This window comes from Schistocerca americana, chromosome X (assembly GCF_021461395.2).
Source record: "Schistocerca americana isolate TAMUIC-IGC-003095 chromosome X, iqSchAmer2.1, whole genome shotgun sequence".
NCBI lineage: Eukaryota > Metazoa > Arthropoda > Insecta > Orthoptera > Acrididae > Schistocerca > Schistocerca americana.
Window position 1 is genome coordinate 594829940 of NC_060130.1, and position 21641 is coordinate 594851580.

At 38.2% G+C, this 21641-nt stretch overlaps 1 protein-coding gene across 1 annotated transcript in view; it reads left to right on the top strand.

Annotated features, from left to right (window-relative positions):
- Positions 1-21641, top strand: part of LOC124556669 (spectrin beta chain, non-erythrocytic 1) — a 309565-nt gene that overhangs the window by 118558 nt on the left and 169366 nt on the right. The window contains exons 13-16 of the mRNA XM_047130637.1: positions 1639-1816; positions 10066-10266; positions 14718-14930; positions 17354-17554. Of these exons, the coding sequence (XP_046986593.1) occupies positions 1639-1816; positions 10066-10266; positions 14718-14930; positions 17354-17554 (793 nt within the window). The remainder of the gene's footprint in view (positions 1-1638; positions 1817-10065; positions 10267-14717; positions 14931-17353; positions 17555-21641) is intronic.

Below are 21641 nucleotides of genomic sequence, written 5' to 3' on the forward strand. Positions count from 1 at the left end.
CCCCTCAGCTTGCAGTCAGTGCACTTCTTGTCGCTAGCTTAGCAGCTGCCAACGAGAGGCAGGGAGGCATGAGGAGTGGTTGTTTGGATCTGATTCTCAGAGACTGTAGACACAGTGTCCGGAGATGGCGGTCATGTATGCACGAGTTGTGTCTAAATGATTGTGTGAATGTGTGTGTACTCCTGTGGTCTGACAGAATGATTGTGTGAATGTGTGTGTGCTCTTGTTTTCTGACAAAAGCTATGGCTGAAAACGTAGTTGTGAGAATGTGATTGTCTTTTATATGTGGCTGCCTGTAGCTCAGCAATCATCTTTACAGTGAGTTGCTACCTATCCTGAGTATTATTGATTCTCAGAGTATTTGAGCTACTTATCTGTTGCATGGATTGATTGCTATGGTCTCATTTCATCAACACACTGTCTGTGGCTCGTGAATAACTGGCCACATGATTGGATTTCCGTGATGGGCCAAAACTGCAGGCCGTTTCTGCAGGTATCAGTAATGGAATGGGCCTGCCAATCTGAAGTCATTCGGTTCCCACTAATGTGCAGGTCCTGCCCAACGGATTTAGTCTCACCAATCTGCCTGCAAGCTGGGTCTGCTTGTGTGTGAAGTAATGCAGCGGATTTTCATGGTTTATCCATGACCCAGGACTGGGGTGCTCCTCAGCAGGCCAGAGGCCATGGGCGATGGATTTCAGGAATCGTGACCATCTGGTTGCAAGATCATTGTACAGTGTGGCATTTTAGAGACATTTTATTTGTTCTAGTACATTTTAGCACTTCAAAAGTAGTTTATATGTTAAAAGTATGGACAATAAGAAGAAGAAAATTGTGACAGTCACTAGTGGTTTGTTCGCTATGTACTCATATATTTCTCGAAAGAAAAATCACGCAAAACTTGTAAAATAATAGATATAATGCAGTGAGTAATAACTGACAATAACAAACATAGTAGAACCAGTGTGTTATTGGCGGTCGCTGACAGTGTTGGTTTACACAATTCTTCCCCACCTTATACGCTTCTTTCAAGAGGCCTACTTTTTTCTGAGGTTATTTCTGAAATCAAACCCATATTTTAAATCAAGGTTGCGACTCCAAGGAAATGCGTATTTTTGTCACCAAATGTGTTTTGTTGTATTGGAATAAAATGACGTCAGTGCTCATAATGAAACACACACACCATTTGGCTTGCTTTCTCAATCTAAAAACAGTTCATTATAAAAGATGTTGATGTCAGTACTTAATATTTTTGCTCACATAATGAAATGCTATCTGCTTGCTTGCAAGTTTTTTTTAGGTATTTCCTTGTTTGCACTATTATTTCTTGTACCATAGATGCAAAGACAGATTGTCGATTAATGTCTTAGCTTACCATTGAGATCTCAGAGTTTGTCAAGGAAAAATGCTAAAACTTGTCTGGAAATCAGGGAATTTCACTTAGGGAAACTTGTGGCAACTCAGTTTATATAAATTTGTATAAAGGTAACTATAATGATAAAATAGTTTTCAAAGATTCAGTTACATGCAGTGTCTCCATTTGTAACTAAGGAACATCCAACACAATTTATTTTAGCCACTGGGGGACTGACAGCTGGGCATTAGAAACTTTTAAAGAATTTCTATTCTATGTTTCAGCCTTGTGCAGAGCAGTGAAAATAGGAGGGCACGCCTTGAAGAAGCTAGAAACTTTTTTCAGTTTTTGCAAGACCATGAAGAGGAAGAATCATGGCTCATTGAGAAACAACGTATTTGCAAAGCTGGAATATCAGCAAAGGATTTACGAGCTGTCTTGAGCTTACAACAGAAGCATAAGGTATTGTATTCATATTAAACTTTAACAAGTTAATGTATAAAGTGATCAAAAAAGTTTGCTTTGTCTGTGCTTTCAGTTAGTGGGCTCCCTGACACTGAAGGTACCTGGTAATTTAATATGTGCTGTGACCTGTGAGATGATTGTGTGTAGTGGTTTTTTTTTTTTTTTTTTTTTTTTTTTTTTTTTTTTTTTTTTGTTGATGCAATTTCTTTTTGGGTCTTCATTTTAAGATATCTAATAACTGAAAGATAAAAGCTCTACACCAGTGTTGCACTGTATTGAGAAAAACTTATTGATATTAATAGTTTTTCAAGAATTGAAGCTAGAAACAGCAACGTAATTAACAACTGTCAGTCAGGTACTTGTGATTGATTTTGGCTCATTTGATCATATTCTGAGAATCAATTTATAAATCAGAGCAGTTTTATATTTTTGAATCGGTTTTTATACACAGCTGCATACTTCTGCTGTGATTTATTTGAATTTTATGATGTATTTAATATCAGTTTTCTTCTCTAATTTGTGCAGTAATACTTTTCAAGAAAGAGAAATCAACATTGTTCAGATTTTTGACTTTGATTCATGCCATAAAGTTGTTAGCCCAAATTTTCTTATGACACTTTAGGCAGTAAATCTATATTTATAACAGAGAAGCTGAATTTCAGAAATAAATTCAATTTAATGGTTTGGTTACACTTGTCATCTTCAACTAGGAAACTGAATTTTTGTCCTTGATATGTTGACTTCTTTCTCATTTCTTTATGGTAACTTCTGTAGATGACCTTTGCATTTTATGTAAACATTCCTTGACCATCAGTTTCTACATCATGAGTGGATAGTATTACACCATACTACCATCAGCATTGTTATAGCATCTTTTAGGGTGTGTTTCATTGAAAGCTTTAGTAACTAACAATAATGACAGATACTTTTTTTTTTAGGCCATTGCAATTTCCTGTTTGTTTGTCTTTCAGTTAAAACTGATAACATAAATGTCGTGTGTTTGGGTACAAGAATCCAACTGTGGTGTTTTTAATCACTAATCCTTTTAAAGTAATTCAGCTCTGAGTAAATAGTTTGATTCCCAGTTCTTATAATTCAGTGAGGTTCCTGGGTTTAACTTTTGTTTAAACACATTTTTAAAATAAAAGGTTCTTTTGTGTGGTTGAATTTAATATATCAATATAGTGGTCATTAGAAATGACTGATTAAATGTGTTTCAGCTGCTATTCCCAAAAGAACTAAAAATGGTAGCTCAAAAATCTCTGGGTTCAGTTAAGTATATGAACAATTGACAATGAAATATCTGCAGTGTCTGTTAACTGGTGTTTGTGATAAATGGTGTTTGCACAATAGTTCTACTCCAACACTGTCCTAAAGGGTATACACTCCTTGATTGATCATGTGACTGCAGGAGAACAATGGACACATGTCCTGTACAAAGCAAACTTTCCTTGCGATCAAGGGTGCCACATATTTCATGGATGCAACATAATTAAAGTGAAAATGAAAAAAGAACATGAAACAAACTTTCATATATGTCAGTGGGGAACTTGTGCTCAGCTTGTCCCACACGATGCACAAAAGGAGAAACGGAATCCAGAAAATGCTTCTGTACTGTATGGTGACTCAATCTGCAGTGCTGTTGCTTTTTGATGACCAGCGCCCATGCACACTACACATGTTGTGAGAATTTCATCTATAGGTAAGTGCGCATGCTGGTGGATACCTGACACAGCTAGCTTGTCAGCCATAAGGAGCTTTGGTCTGTTTACACATTTGTGACACGACTGCCACACAGATTCCCCCTTGGAGAGTGGAGGTCTGTTCCAACATTTCTATGGCACAGACATCCCCTTAGAGAGCGGATCTTTGGCGCTGTGAGAAAGCGCAGGCATCCACCCTGCAGCTGGCGTGTGTGATGGATGTTTGGGTTTTGCGCACTTCATTGTGAGGTCAATGTGAGCCGAATGGTGGTACGCCGGTCAGCAATGAGTGGACAGTGGCACTTGACTCAGTGCATGGTTTCGGCTAGGTTCATGATGGGCATGTCCCTGTGCTGCTGGTGAGTTGCAGTTAATACACAATAATGAAATAAAATGTTCATGAAGTTGCACATTGTGTGGAACACTTTAAAATAACACGGGTGTTCCAGCAGTCATGAGCTGCACTATTCAGACTTCACAGACACTCTTTCACAGTGGGACAGTGCAGGATTTGATCTGGCCTCAATGCTTTGGCATGGCAGGGGCACAGAGACAATGTGAAGTGTCTATATTCGCACAAGCACCTTGTCATCCCAACTTGAATATGGCTGTGGAACTGTGATGAACAAGCCTGACAGCACGGAGGTTAGTGTCTGGAGCTTGATATGAATGAAAATGGAAAACTGGCATGTAAATTAATCCATCCTCAACACTTGACACTGTGAAATCACAGGGATGAGAATACGAGTTCAGGAGCTGTTACAAACAAGCTGCCAGTTATGTAGGAGGTGGTTTCTGGAGCTCAACTGGAGACAATGTGCTGATGATGTAGCCCATTGGAGACAGGGTGTCTACAGCAAACAGTGGCTGGGGTTTTATGATGCAGCATGGGCACTTGAAATGGACATGGTGGCCAGTGCATGTGATGTAGTCTGCTAGCAGCTTCCATAGTGGTGGGCCAGTTGCCTGTGGAAGGCACGGCCTGTGTGGCTGGCAAATGGTGTGGTGCTGAGGCACACATGGTGGCGTGATGATAGCTGGTGGCAGGCGTGCATCATTGGCGGCCACGGGTGCGGGCTCTGTCTGACTGATGTCAGAGGAAGTATAATCTGTTGACATGTATTCCGCTGGATTGAAGAAATGAACAGCAGCAAGAGTGGTCAAGACGTAAGCTGGCTTGACTCGATCTATGGACATCTCACTGGGCTTGATGTTGCATCCAATGTTGAGCACTCTCTCACTACACTTGATCTCATAGTGTGGTTTGTAGTAGGTTGGGTGAAGTTGGACGATATGTGTGAACAGCCCACAGTCAGACTGGTGGCTGCAGTCTATTGTGATGTGACTTGGGCAGTCAAAGTACACCATCGACATGCCGACAAATGTGGTGGCGATGGTCTTGGCAGTGATTTCTGCTATGGGTCTCACCTCTGGTCAGCGAGTGAAGCAGTTCAGCATTGTCAGCAAGTGCCACAGGATGCAGGGGCAGCATGTTGCATTAGGAAAGATGCCAGTAGGTGCATGTGTGTGACTCCTGATTTTGACATGCTGGCATGCAGTGCAGGTGTGTACCCATTGATGGCAGTCTTTCCAGAGTTCTGGGCAGATGAAATGCATTTCCATGAGCGGCACAGTGGAGTTTATGCAGGGATGTGACAGCCCATGGATGTGGTCAAAAACACTGCATCAAAATTTCTCTGGGAGAAATGAGCAGTGTTTTTCTGTCGAAATGTTGCACAAAATCTTGCAGGCATAGCCTGGAATGGGAACTAGCGCGAGTTGTAGGCTGCTGGAGGTGGAGTGGCTGAGGCTGTCCAGCTGTGTGTCATCCTCCTGTTCTTTGACGACATCCCCAAAGTTCACAGGAGAAGAGATAAAGGCACAAGTGCAGGGCAAGCAGTCAGTGACAATATTGTCAGTTCCAGAAATATGCCGGATGTACAGGAAAATCTGGACATATACTCCAGCTGCTGGAATTAGTGCAGCATACACTTGCACTATTTTTCTGAAATGCTTGAGTTAGGGGCTTGTGCATTGTGGAAACAATGAAGGAAAGGGCTTCTACAGGTGGGCAGAAGTATTTCACTGCCTCAGACACCACAAGCAATTCACGGTTGTAAGCACTCCAGGCATGTTGCGACTCTGATAGCTTTTGTGAGAAGAAACCAAGTGGCTGCCAGCTACTACTGATATGTTGAAGCACTGCACCTATGGCAGTCCACAACAATGGCCAGTTAAGCATTGTGCAGTAGGTGAATGACCAGCATTGCTTCTGCGAGTATCTACTGGAACACAATAAAGCTTTTCTCTGTTGCGTCTGTCCACATAATAGAAGTCCTTATCTTCGACGTGGGGCCACATGGCACCACAATCAGAGGTTCCAGCACTGCAGCAGCATTAGGCAGTTGGTGCTGAAAAAAAAATTTCTGATACCAAGGTAGCAGCGTAAGTCTGTGTGTTTGTGGGTGCAGCATGTTCAATATTGCCTGTACCTTGTGTGGTAGTGGCATGGATCTGCTAGGGGTGATTAATGCTCTAGAAACTCGATTTCTGTGATCCCAAATATACTCTACTCTTAAAGGGGTCAATGATGATGCTGGCATAGCTCAGGTGCCGAAATGTGGGTGGTGGTGGTGGTGGTGGTGGTGGTGGTGGTGGTGGAAGTGGAGGTGGAGGTGGAGGTGGAGTAGTAGTATGGGGGAGTTTGAAAAGACCGGGATGTCATTGAGATGTGCAAATCAACATGGTAAACCTCATAAGATACCATTCAGGAAACACTACCAGCTCTGGGCAGCATTACGAAGGCCAAAAATCATGTACAAGCTCTCAAAAAGGGCATGACAATTGCCATTTTTGGACTGTCTTAAGGTGCCCCAGGAGCCTTCTTGAAAGCCTTCACATAATTAATTTTGCTAAACATAACTGAGCCTGCAAACATGTGACTAAAATCCTGCAGGTGCGATTCCAGATATCAGTTCAACACTATTTGTGAATTTAAGCCATGATAGTCCCTGCATGGTCGCCATGAATTGTTTTTCAGGATGCATTTTTGCAGCATAGCATTGAACTCGGCCTTTTCTACTGTGAGTCTGCTTGCCATGAGTTTATGCAGACAGCATGAGGTGGGTGGGCCGGGCATTAAACAGTTTGGTGGACAGTCAAATGTTTGATGTGCATCAGGAGAGAGAGAGAGAGAGAGAGAGAGAGAGAGAGAGAGAGAGAGAGAGAGAGAGAGAGGCTTACAGTCACATCCACACACTATGTTCAGGATATAGGCTATGGCGGTGGTGTGGTACTGCGAATTGAGGAGGTACGTGTTTGCCATAAATATTTATTTTACACGAAAGCGTGTATGAACAATTGACAGTGAAATGTTTGCAGTATCTATTAGCTGGTGATTGTGGTAAACAGTGTTTGTCCAATAGTTCCACTTGAACACTGTCTTGGAAGATACACATTCTTCAGTGACGAGCACATCAACTGATCGGATGACTTCAGGAGAACAACAGAAATGTGCTCAGAACAAAGTGAACTTTCCATGTGATCACGGAGCACTGGTATTTTATGGATATGATGAAATGGAAGTGAAAATGAATGGAGAGTGCAAAACAAACTTCTGTACGCATCAGTGGGGAACTCGCTCTCAGCTGATCCTATGTGGTGCATGGGTTGGAGAAATGGAATCTAGAAAACACTTCTGTACTGTATGGTGGCTCAGCTCACACTGCTGTTGCTTTTTGCTGACCCACACTTGTGTGCACCACACACGTTTCCTGAATTTTGCTGATTGGTAAGTGTGTGTGCAGGTGGAACCTGACTCAGTTAGCTTGTGCGAGCCATGAGAAGCTATGGTCCATTCAGACATTTCTGCAGTGCGGCTGCGACACACACTGTCTCAGCTTGAATGAACTCGAACATTGTATTGATTAGGAAACCTACATTACTCATAAATGTATGTGTAAATAGATCATTTTGAGATCATAACCTACTTAAAGTGTCATACGTAATGAGACTTGAAAAAGAGCCTGTCTGTGATCTTAAAAAGTATTGGTAATATTCTGTAGCATTTTTTTTTCTCCATGATACACTTTTTATAAGGACTTAGCTCTTAAATTGACATTGATGTGCTGTTAGTTATTGGACTGGTTTTACAATGGCTATTATGCTATCATTGTTAAATGAATGTGGCAATTAATGTTTTATTGGCACTTATATATTCAGACATCACATTTGTATAGGTGGAAGTAACTGAATAGAGTGTTCAAGTAATCATCAGCTTGACTGCTTAAGAAGCGCTGTTCATTTAAAATGCATTGCACTATAATTCTGGAGTGCACTTTATCATAGTGCAGTTACATAATGACAAATAAAAGGAAAAAGAACATTATTTTTATGGGTCATATGGCAGGATCCAATGTCAAAGATATTCTTGTAAGCAAAGGCAAAAAAAAAAAAAAAAAAAAACATGGAATAGTTTTATTTCTGTTTCAGTTCCTTAAATTCCAGAGACAATTCAAATAATAGAAAGACATTCACTGAAAAACAGGCTAACCCTCAGATGTAAAAGCCATCTGTTGCTGGATATGGGAACTATCAAAATTGACATTGGTCTTACCCCTGCGTGATATTTAGGGGTGAGAACAATATCAATTTTGCTAGTTCCCATACCCAGCAACGGATGACAAGCTTATCTCTAAGTTTCACGTTTGAGGGTTAGCCCATTTTTTTCTGTGCATGTCTTCATATATTCTGTAGCATTTAGGTGCCCTAATTCATATATCACAATGTGAAAGGAATATCGTTTTGGTATATTTTATGTATTATAGGCATTTAGGAAAACAGTACCACTGATTCAGCAGCCTAGCTTTTTAAGAGACCGAGTGTCACTCAGTGATATGTTCTACATGACACTATGTATCTTTATATAGCTTCTTGGAGTAAATGAAACTACACGAAATTTTTATTTGTGATTCCCATATTTTTTGGAATGTGTGTTTTAGCAGTATCATTTTCCCTTTCCAGCAAAAGCACAGACATCATTTACCTTGGGGTCTGTATTTAGTTTTTGCTTGATGAAGAAATGAGAGTAGCAAGGAGCAAAACTTTATTTGGAGGGAGATCTCCTCCTAGTGTTGCTAAAACATTATAAGTCTTAAGTGACACTGACTTCAGTGATATTATCAATGAAAAAGACAAGCCAATTTTATTGGAGGACCGAAATTAATTACTTTTGAAAAAGTGGCTACAAAAATATCTATTAACTGCACTATTCTTTCATTAACCCTTTCATTGCTACATGTGTGATCTGCATTTCATGTTGAACGTGACTTTGTGATAATTGTTCTGCTTGCCTAATGCTGCTACCTGTGCTAGGAGATGGCGTTCCAGCCACTATAAAATACTTACCATTTGATTAAAGAAATGTTTGGTGAAAAGATTTGATATCTGGACATATTCCCTTGATAAAGGACTGAATTTCTTTTCATTGTTTGCCATAGTTCCTGTACTGCATCAAATTAAGTAAAACATTGCATGGAATTGTAAAGAGTTTGCAGAAGTAAAAATACATTGCGTAAACTTTGTATATGCTTAATTTTCACTCATACAACACTATGTATGAAATGTAATTAAGATGTTGAAACATTATTTAAAATTGACAGCAAAAAAATATCTAATTCATTCTTGAGTTATTGGTTTTTATATCCAGCGGAAGGTCATGCAAGGTGTGCCCTATTCAGTCCTAGCACATTAGGATTCATGTGGTCATAACAATCATCATATTTCCTATACAGTTCAAGATACTGAAATAGTATTTTCTGCAAATGATAGTGCCAAAGAGGCATGTGTGTTGTGTGATAAATACTCAAAACTTTTTAATTTAGCAAGGTAAGGAAGTAACATATCCCCAGCAATGAGAGGGTCTGTGGAATGGGATGTGTAAATTCATCAATAATGCTTAAGAAAAACCCAGAGATCCCATTTAAACACTTCAACACCAGGGGAATGGCAGAGCATCACAGTTTAACTCATTCACAGCAGGCAAAGAGTTGAAGGAAATTGTAAGACCTTTCTATTAGGGAAGAGATGGCTTTTGCGGTTTTAAAGTACATGAGATTTTTTTGCCTTTGTTTAACATCAAACTAATTTCTTAGCATAAATGTCTTCTAGGTATTTTGTAATGTCATGTTGTAAAATAACTAATTTAAATTAAATAAATTAAAAATTTGAAATATGATGTGGCAGTATACCCTGGAAACCTTTGTTAAATGATTCTGGCTGTAGAGGCTAACACATTTGCGATTTCATAGCAGTTTTTTGTCTTGAAACATTGCCCCAACTCTGCAGTATTCAGTTTCAGATGAAATGAATATGAATGTCACTTCTCAAAATCAGACCTATATGTATGCATTTATTATTAAATTTAAAAATGTATAAAAATTGCATAATTTATATTTGGTATTTTTCTTTTGTAGTTCTGATGTTATTTAGACATCTTAGACACTGTTATTATTAATCTTAAGAATATTGATAAACAAATTACAGGTTCTTCAAGATGAGATGAAAGCACGTAGACCAAAGTCAGAGCAGTTGTGTGAAGCAGGTCGACGTCTGATTGAAACAAAGCATCCTTCATCAAGCGAAATTCAAGTCCGAATTGATAGCCTTCAAGAACACTGGAAGATGTTACAGGAACTGGCAGCTTTACGAAAGAAGCAGCTAGAAGATGCTGCAGAAGCCTATCAGGTACATCTATTGATATATGTCAGGTTACAAAGTGTGAAACATTTCAATAATTATCAACAGTAATTTTGTCTGGTGTGTCATCTTTTAGCTAATATTAATTACTGAAGCATTTCTGTGATGATAATTTTTAAACAGATTATGAGATTGAGCATTTGAATAATTGCAGACATATTACTAAACACAACAATCATTCCAGTTGATTATACGTGTTCAACAGAAATTTGGAAAACTTACTAAAAGAGGACTCATTGGTTTATAGATAAAATTACTATCGAGCCCCATGCTATAGCCAACCTCCCTCTTCCCACCTATCCAGCCTTCCAGCAGAACCACACCTGCATCCTCTTCCACATTTCACTCCTGTAAGTCTGCTAAAAATATCAACTATTTTGATGGATTTGAGAGGTATTTTGGTCTATTTGAACTACTTTATTTTTGATTACCATTAGCACTACTTGTAAGTCTCCTCAGTAGATTAGTGGAATTTTCTAGCAGTTCACCCTACATTACATGATTTAATGTGGATGCTCTGGGTAGAAATACCTACATAATAGCCTCCAAAGACACACCTAATATACAATGAGGTGACAAAAGTCATGGGAATTCTTCTAATATCGTGTTGGATCTACTTTTGCCTGCACAGTGCAGCAACTCGACATGGCATGGACTCAAGAAGTCATTGGAAGTCCCCTACAGAAATACTAAGCTGTGCTGCCTCTACAGCTGCCCATAATTGCGAAAGTGTTGCCAGTGCAGGATTTTGTGCATGAACTGACCCCTCCATTGTGTCCCACAAATGTTCGATGGGATTCACGTTGGGAGATTTGGGTGGTCAAATCGTTCACTCGAATTGTCCATAATGTTCTTCAAACCAGATGTGAACAGTTGTGGCCTGGTGGCATGGCACATTGTCATCCATAAATTGTTTTGGAACATGAAGTCCATGAATGGCTGCACATGATCTCCAAGTAGCCAAACATAAGCACCTCCAGCCAATGATTGGTTCAGTTGGACCAGGGGATTGAAGTCTTTTCCATGTAAACACAGCCCACACCATTATGAAGCCACCACCAGCTTACACAGTGCCTTGTTGACAAGTTGGGTCTACAGCTTTGTGGGGTCTGCGCTGCACTAGAACCCTACCTTCAGCTCTTAGCAACTGAAATTGGGACTCATCTGACCAAGGTACAGTTTTCAAATTGTCTAGGGTCCAACAGATATGGTCATGAGCACAGGAGAGGTGCTGGAGGCGATGTCATGTTGTTAGCAAATGCACTCACATCAGCCGTCTGCTGCCATACCTCATCAACGCGAAACTTTGCCGACTGTCCTAATGGATACATTTGTCACATGTCACACATTGATTTTTGCAGTTATTTCATGCAGTGTTGTTTGTCTCTTACCACAGACAACTTTATGCATATGCCAATACTCTCAATTGTTAAGTGAAGGACATTGGCTACTGTGTTGTCCATGGTGAGAGGTAAAGCCTGAAATATGGTATTCTCATGACTCTCTTGACATTGTGTTTCTTGGAATATTGAATCCCCAAACAATTTCTGAAGTGGAATGCCCCGTATGTCTAGCTCCAACTACCATTCCATGCTCAAAGTCTGTTAGTTCCCTTTGTATGGCCATAATAAAGTCAGAAACCTTTCCACATGAACCATGTGAGTACAAATGACAGCTCTCCCGATGCACTGCCCTTTTATACCTAGTGTACATGATACTACTGTCATCTGTATAAGTGCATATAGCTATCCCTTGACATTTGTCACTTCGGTGTACACTCTTAAATGCACAAAAAATTGCCATCGGCAGTTACAGCCAGATTCAGTCAAGGTGCCATACATGTTCATGGATAAATGCTATGTCTTGGTCATATGATACACTTATGGATGTGCGATACGTAGATTCCCACGCAATATGCTTGACAAAGAATTCATGTGGGTTAAAACTGATTACAATAGTAGAAAAGCAATAAATACAGCTGCTCTCGCATAAAACAATAAAACAGGGTATAAACAGTATTTATTCCATAGTGATAATTTTGGCAACTGATGTCACCACCTCTTCCATTGCTGTGGAGGCAACAAAATCGAGGGAGAAAGAATTACTGATGGCTTGCGAACTGTTTAGATAGTTCCGTGCAGTTATTTAATGACAAGAAAGATAATTTATTGTTAAAGAAATACCTTAGAAAATTATGGACATTAAAATAACCATCTGTTACCAGAATGCGAACGTTGTACATTGCAATCATGTATGTTCAGTTTCCTCTTGTCGGTCTACATGAATACACTAGGAGAGACTAAGCTTCCTTGTAGGATTACTTGAAATAAAGTAAAACATCATTCGGGAGTAATCTTCTTGTAAAATAACGTCTCTCACATTAGACATTATCCAACATGTGGTGGCAGTATTCTGCTGCATAACCTAATGCAATTAGTTATATGTACGTGTTCATCATTCACTGTGTAATAGCCAATGAGAGTACACAATTTGAAGTAAGACAGCTGCATCACCACACTTTGAATCCAGCCATTGTATTCATGAGCCCTGTATCACTGTCAGCAGGTTATTCTTGACCCGTGTGGAGGAAACGAGTTTGGTGTTGTAGGCGGGGACATGATGTAGTGATTCTGAGCACATTGTGCAATGATGGATAAGGTGATATCAAGGTATTGAAGAATCCATTGGTACTATGAGTGCTGGATGTTTGGCATGTAAGACCACCACATCATGACAATGAACTTGTGAATACATTACAATAAAATCCATTTTTGAAGGAGGTGCAGCTGAAACATACCACTGTGTTTCCTGATCAGTGGGTATGGCTCAGCAATAACTTTAGGACTATGGATTGCAAAATACATGTGCAGCCATTGAAGGAGAGTCTCCATGATGAAAATTGACCCTGCTGATTAGCATTTGCCAAGGACAGTATCAACCATGACTGCCAGAATGTAACATTTTTTTGACAAATCAGTATTTGTGATTGTTGATTTTCCCAAAATATACTATTGATCCAATTTGATCCATTATAAATGGTCTGTGATAGCCTGCAACTGTGAAAACAATGGGTTTGTTTATAAATAACTTTTCTGCTTCCAGTCATGATTTTCTTTTATTTATATTTTACACAATGACTTTCAGGAAATGATTTCTGTTTTCAAGTACGTTTTTCTCTGTGAAATGTGTCATTTTTACATAATGTTTTTATGTGTTAGATTCTGCTTAATTCTGTTGCCTTTACTGCATTATGTAAAAGTCACATAATTTTTACTTGGTTATTGGTCTCTATATGTAGTTAGTGGTGAAATTTGGAAACTGTATGGTTCATTTGTGCAGAGTCTAACATGTGTGAGACTTAAGTTATATTCAACATTATGATCCTGAAGGATTAATTAGTTTCCCACTGGATGAGTCGGTAATTATGCTGAAGTGTTTTGCAGAACTGAATGAGAGGTTTGTTCTTAACTAAAACATACAAGCAGAGCCAAAATTCCTTGCACAAGAAAACTGGTTCATTCTGTTAAATTCATATTTTCTGTGGGTTAAATTTAATTAAGAATGACCGAAGCAGTACAAAAAATTACTTTAATTGGGATCCAAACTGAATCATCCTGCCATGTGGTTGCTTTCCAGCATGTTTACCATGCCACCATGTTATCAAGACTTCATAGTGATTACTGTGAAATTGCAGTAATTCTTACAGGTGTTCTGCTCTTGACTCCATCTCATGATATCAACTGCATTTCCTATGTCTGTAGTCCTCTGAATGACATGGTGCAGTTTTCTTCATTTTAAAGATTATGTCTTTATGATGAGTATCAAGAAGCTGTTAAACCTTCAGTTACTTCAATAACACCCACAAGTAAAATTTCCTATACTTTAATGAACAGTACTGTACGCCCTCTAACATGATTCTCCTGCATAATGTCACGTGTAGTTAAGATGTTAGCTATACGGAAAGACTGAACTTTTTCCCAAAACACACACACACACACACACACACACACACACACACACACACACACACACACACACACACACACACGAGAAAGTAATCTGTAAGAAACTAAATGTACCTTTTAAATAATGGTCAGAGACACTCTCTTTTTGAAAGATTTCTAGTCCTATTTAACAGATCTTTACCATTTAAATTATGGTCAGAGACACTGTCAAAAAGATTTATAGTTCTTTTTAACAGGTCTGTTTGAATGTCCTCATCTGAAGCTTAGAGTTTCTTTTGAATCAGAGCAAGCTGAAATAAGCACATTCAATTTTTTTGAAATCCACACCTTTATTGTAAGTCAACTAATAATGACCAAGAACAGGTTTGACATGAAACTTTAAGGTAGATGACACACAGTTTTTCCCCCTATATGTAGCATCATAGGTTTACATTTTGAAATACTGAAAAGCCTTCTTAATATTGTATTTGCTAGTTCTACACTGACGCAAATGAAGCTGAATCTTGGTTAAATGAGAAGATGGCTCTTGTTGCATCCACTGACTTTGGTGAAGATGAACCCAGTGCTCAGGCTCTGCTGCAGAGGCATCGTGATTTGCAAGGAGAGCTATATGCATACAAAGGTGACATCCAGAGTCTCAACACACAGGCAGAGAAGCTTGTGAAAGCAGGAATATCTACACTCGAGGTAAGAAGAAAGCAGTGTTCTTAATACCTAAATTAAATGTTGATTAAATTTGATACTTTGACTAACTAAAATTCTGTTAAGTGATTCTATTTTCTTTTTCTTCAACATAGTTTTTACCATTTTGATTTAATTTCTCTGTTAGTTGCCATCTCTTCTTAAGATCTAAAATAGCCTCCCATTTCATTTCTACCCCTACACTACTTTGCTTCTGGATATTGATTCTGTTTTAGCTTGCAATAAATGAATGATGTACGTTGAGTACGCTCATTTTTTTCTCTGTGTTAAACGAGGTCTGTTCAAAAGATTCCAGAACATTTGTAATTTTGCACCAGTGGTGTGTTGGAGCAAAATGCGGTTGGCATCCCTGCACACACCTGTGTTTATTGTGCAATTGCTGGAAGTATCATTGTTGTTTATCTGTTGGTTATTGTTCAGTGCTATATTGAGTAGAATGTTGTGTCTCACAGTTTGTGAATTTCAAGATGGCAGAGTTAGAGGAGCAATGCGTCTGCATTAAAGTTTGTGTGAAACTCAAGGAAACGTTTACAGAGACATATGACATGATGCAGGAAGCCTACAGTGATGTGTGCTTAACCCATACTTGGTGTTAGGAATGGTTCACATGGTTTAAAAATGATCAGACAGAAGTTAAAAATGACTGTCATTCTGGACACCTTTCGACATCTACCCACGACGCTCATGTCAGGAATGTCAATGAAACTGTGCATTCCAGTTGAAGACTGACTGACTGACTGACAGAGAGTGCAGAAGAATGTAACATTTCAGTTGGATCATGTCATGAAATCCTGATGCAGTATCTTGGAATGCATTGCGTTGCTGCCAAATTTGTCTAACAGCTCATAAGTCGAGACCAGAAAGACCTATTCCTTGCAATCTGTGAAGAACTTTTGGACTGCACAAATGAGAAAGAAATATTCCTTAAGAGAATCCTAACTGGTGATGAGATGTGGGTCTAAATGAATGATATACGTGGAGTATGCTCATTTTTTTCTCTGTGTTGTACGAGGTCTGTATGATGTTGAGACCAAAGTTCAGTCTTCACAGTGGATTGAGAAAGGTTCTCAAAGACCAAAAAAAGCTCGTCACATCAGGTCAAATGTCAAAGCCATGCTGATAGTTTTCTCTGACTTTGAAGGATTAGTCCATCATTAATTCATGCAACAGGTACAAACTGTTAATTGATGGCACTGTCAGGACACATTGTGGTGCCTACAAGAAAATGTCAGAAGGAAATAGCATGAAGCGTGGTGAGACAATTCATGTCTCTTGCATCACCATAATGCACCCACACATTTATCGCAGTTACTGTGTGACTACTGCACAAAAATCGAAGGCACTGTGCTGCCTCATCCTCCGTACTCTCCAAACCTGGTCCCTCCAGACATTTTTTTTTATTTCCAAAGTTGAAAACCCCATTGAAAGGATGAAGGTTTGCAATGATAGATGATATAAAAGAAAGTTTGCAGACAACACTTCGTGTGATCCATGTACCAAGATTGCTTCTGGAAGTGAAAATGGTGTTGGGAGCAGTGTATCAATTGTGGACGAGAGTATTTCGAAGGAGACCATAGACAATAAGTAAAAGCTAAGAGTAGAAAAATTTTGTGGTCAAAACTCTGGAATTTTTTGAACACATCTACCCAAAATAAGTTATTTTCGTGATTTTTCATGCTGCGTAATTTGCCTAAATGTTGATGCCATGATAGGGCTAGCACGTAGTAATTAATAATATTCTATTGTGTTCTCAAAAGATCCCTCTATTACACTATCTGATTCTTGTTCATGTTATCAGTGTCTTTTGTCGCGGAGGAAAGGGGAAGGTGTAAATCTTGAATGTAGCATCTGAGTGATCTCTATAAAGTCCAGTTGGGCAACAGTATAGCAAAACAGTCAATTTATTTCTATTGCACAGATTTCACGTGTATAGGGAATTTTTGTTTACCTAGCAGTATAGTTGCTTATTTAAAATTTTCTGAGAATTGCAGTTTCATTTTTTAAAGAAAAATTGATATTTGAAGGTGTTTTTTAAATTATTTGTGAAGCACACAAAATGGGACATAGTGATCACAACTGCTCAACACCTTTGTGCAGTGCAGATTATGAAAGAATTTGTTTGTCAACAAATATTACACACAAAACAACAGTCATTGCTTTCTTTCTCTTATTTACACAACTAAAAATATTAGTTACATAATTCATGAATGTTAATCACCAGTTTAACAATGAAATTTTTATTTAAAATTTCAGTAAACAATAAATGAAACAACTGATACATTTTAATTTTTATTTTGTAGTATTCAGAGTAGTTCTCTTTTCAAAAGTGTTGTAAATTGTAGGACATAGGTCACAGTTTGTAGCCACATGACACCACAGTAAACTGAATATTTTTTCTTGCTTTACAGCTGTCAAGTGAACCAGAAATTGCACCCGAACTGGAACAAGAGGAGTGGGTGGATGAAATGCGCCTCGTACCACAGGAGTACTGGGATGAAGAACCTGTTGAGCGTGTTGAGGAGAGAGTAGTAGTAGAGGAAAGAGCAATTCCACAAGTCATGGGTATATATGACTTCAGTGGCCAAGGCATGCATATGAAGAAGAAAGAGGTAAAAGTCCTTTTACCAAGTAATGTATAGCTCCTGTAAAATAATTTAGACTTATAACTGACAGTCATACTGTTGTAGAGATCCATGAAGGCATTAGAAGAATCTTCCACTCATCATGCCTTTGGAAATGTTTGATATTTCAGCCTTATTTGATCTATATTTTTCTCTCTTTCCTCATTTTTGGATGCTATATGGGCTGCCTCACACCATGTTGCTGAAGGACAGTGAAGAAATCACAACAAAATATGAGTATGGCACAGATATTTGAGATGTGAGAGGATTGGAGAAAACTTAGAAGTGGAGTGGTAACACAGAACTTAACAAACACACAAGACAAGGCTGAAAGGATAACAGATGCCTTTTTGGGCTGTTGAATGTTGATGGAAGCCATTGAAAATTTCTGTTGCACCTTTTAGCAGATTACATTATGGAAGTCAAAAATGAAATGCTTTATAAAGTGGTGTCTAGCAGGACTCTTCAGCACGGTGAATGTAATTTCCTAAACAATTTCCCGTGTGGTATGTTAAAATGAGGAGCAATGATGAGTAGGTAAAAATATAGCAGAATTTATGGAGCAAATATTTTACTGGCAAAGGCAAATAATAATACAAAGAAATTATCAGTATGGGATCAATAAATTCACATTGTACTATAAACGACTTAAGTTGCGTAGCAACACAGCCATGTAATAATAATAATAATAATAATAATAATAATAATAATAATAATAATAAATCCCGTGGAGGCCCAGGAAAAGAATAGGCCTCCGGTATGTTCTGCCAGTCGTAAAAGGCGATGAAAAGAACAAACCACTAATAGGGCTAACCCCCCTTTTAGTGTGATTAGTTGGTTCAGGACAGAACTAATGAAGCCTCAGACAAGCGCTGTCACGGTCGGGGACAACGCTTTAACCCTATGCCCATCCACAATGGTAACTACACTGATAGCCCCACGGAAAATGATTTAAATCCAAATAGAGGTGTTTTGCAGGATATGCTTCCTGCACCCACTCTAGAAGGAATACAAAGACAGAGGATGAGATGAAGTTAACCGACACCTCATGTTCTGTTATTACCAAGCAACAAACCTAGGAACCAACACAACTGGATACAGATCACAAGTATACACAACATTTATTACCAGATACCCGGAATTAAAATTTTTAACAGAACAACGACTAGCTGATCAGATCCATGTAATAATAAAAAATAACAGGGTATCCCAGTCAGAATTAGAAAACATCAAACAACAAGTACAACAAATACTGGAACAAAATAATGTGCGATCAGAAGAAGAAGAAAATACAGTAATGGACTCAAACATCCCAGAGCAAACAAACAAAGACCAACACGCATCAATTAAACAATCAGAGGAAAACGAAATCTTAAGACAGCCACCAGAACAAGCACAAATAGAACACGAAGAGAGACACGTGTTAGATATAGAAGAGAAATTTCAGCTGACATATATAGAATACAAAGACACAAATACAGACATCAGACCATTTTTGCATAGACCGCCAAATAACCCACAAGTCGAAACAACAATAAAAACTATCAACACAATCATACACAACAAAATAAATGAAAATATAACTATGAAAGAGTTACAACTACTGGTTTATATAGGAGCACTCACTACACTAAATATACACACTAGGCAGAGATCAGAACAAACCAACACACAGAAGAAACCCACAAAACCAGCATGGCAACACAGGCTACAGATCAGAATAGAAAAACTGAGAAAAGACATCGGACAGCTAACACAATTTATAAGAAGTGAAATATCAGACAAAAAACGAAAAAGGTTAGGTAAAATCTCACAACAAGAAGCACTAGAGCAATTACATGAAAAGAAGCAGAAATTACAAGCATTGGCCAAACGACTTAGAAGATACAAAAAAAGTGAAAATAGAAGGAAACAAAACCAAACATTCAACACAAACCAAAAGAGATTTTACCAAACAATAGATAACACACACATTAAAATAGACAATCCACCAACATAACAGACATGGAACACTTCTGGAGCAACATATGGTCAAACCCGGTACAACAAATCAGGCATGCACGGTGGATACAAGCAGAAACAGACACATACAAGATGATACCGCAAATGCCTGAAGTGGTAATTTTGCAACATGAAGTCACCCGAGCAATTAATTCTACACACAATTGGAAAGCCCCTGGAAAAGATAAAATAGCAAATTTCTGGCTAAAGAAGTTCACCTCAACACATTCACATCTAACTAAATTATTTAACAGTTACATTGCAGACCCATACACATTCCCTGATACACTTACACACGGAATAACATATCTGAAACCTAAAGGTCAAGCAGACACAGCAAACCCAGCTAAATATTGCCCCATAACATGCCTACCAACAATCTACAAAATATTAACTTCAGTCATTACACAGAAATTAAAGACACATACAACACAGAACAAAATTATAAATGAAGAACAAAAAGGCTGCTGCAAAGGAGCACGAGGATTTAAAGAGCAACTGATAATAGATGCAGAGGTGACATATCGAGCTAAAACAAAACAAAGGTCGCTACACTACACATACATTGATTACCAAAAAGCTTTTGATAGTGTACCCCACTCATGGTTACTACAAATATTGGAAATATACAAAGTAGATCCTAAATTGATACAGTTCCTAAACATAGTAATGAAAAATTGGAAAACCACACTTACTATCCAAACAAATTCAAATAATATCACATCACAGCCAATACAGATTAAGCGTGGAATATACCAAGAAGACTCATTAAGTCCTTTCTGGTTCTGCCTTGCTCTGAACCCACTATCCAACATGCTAAACAATACAAATTATGGATACAATATTACTGGAACATACCCACACAAAATCACACATTTTCTGTACATGGATGATCTAAAACTACTGACAGCAACAAATCAACAACTCAACCAATTACTAAAGATAACAGAAGTATTCAGCAATGATATAAATATGTCTTTTGGAACAGACAAATGTAAGAAATAATAGCATAGTCAAGGGAAAACACACTAAACAAGAAGATTACATATTGGATAACCACAGCGACTGCATAGAAGCGATGGAAAAAACAGATGCCTATAAATATCTAGGATACAGACAAAAAATAGGAGTAGATAATACAAATATTAAAGAAGAACTAAAACAAAAATATAGACAAAGACTAACAAAAATACTGAAAACAGAATTGACAGCAAGAAACAAGACAAAAGCTATAAATACTTATGCTATACCAATATTGACCTACTCATTTGGAGTAGTGAAATGGAGTAACACAGACCTAGAAGCACTCAATACACTTACACGATCACAGTGCCATAAATATAGAATACATCACATACATTCAGCAACTGAAAGATTCATATTAAGCAGAAAGGGAGGAGGAAGGGGATTTATCGACATAAAAAACCTACATTATGGACAGGTAGACAATTTAAGAAAATTCTTTATAGAACGAGCAGAAGCTAGCAAAATACACAAAGCAGTCACTCATATAAATACATCGGCTACACCACCGCAATTTCATAACCACTTCCACAACCCTTTAGATCACATAACATCAACAGATACGAAGAAAGTAAATTGGAAAAAGAAAACACTACATGGCAAGCACCCGTATCATCTAACACAGCCACACATCGATCAAGACGCATCCAACACATGGCTAAGAAAAGGCAATATATACAGTGAGATGGAAGGATTCATGATTGCAATACAGGATCAAACAATAAACACCAGATATTACAGCAAGCATATTACTAAAGATCCCAATACCACAACAGATAAATGCAGACTTTGCAAACAACAAATAGAAACAGTAGATCACATCACAAGCGGATGTACAATACTAGCAAATACAGAATACCCCAGAAGACATGACAATGTAGCAAAAATAATACATCAACAGCTTTCCTTACAACATAAACTTATAAAACAACAAGTTCCCACATACAAGTATGCACCACAAAATGTACTGGAGAACGATGAATACAAATTATACTGGAACAGAACCATTATAACAGATAAAACAACACCACATAACAAACCTGACATCATA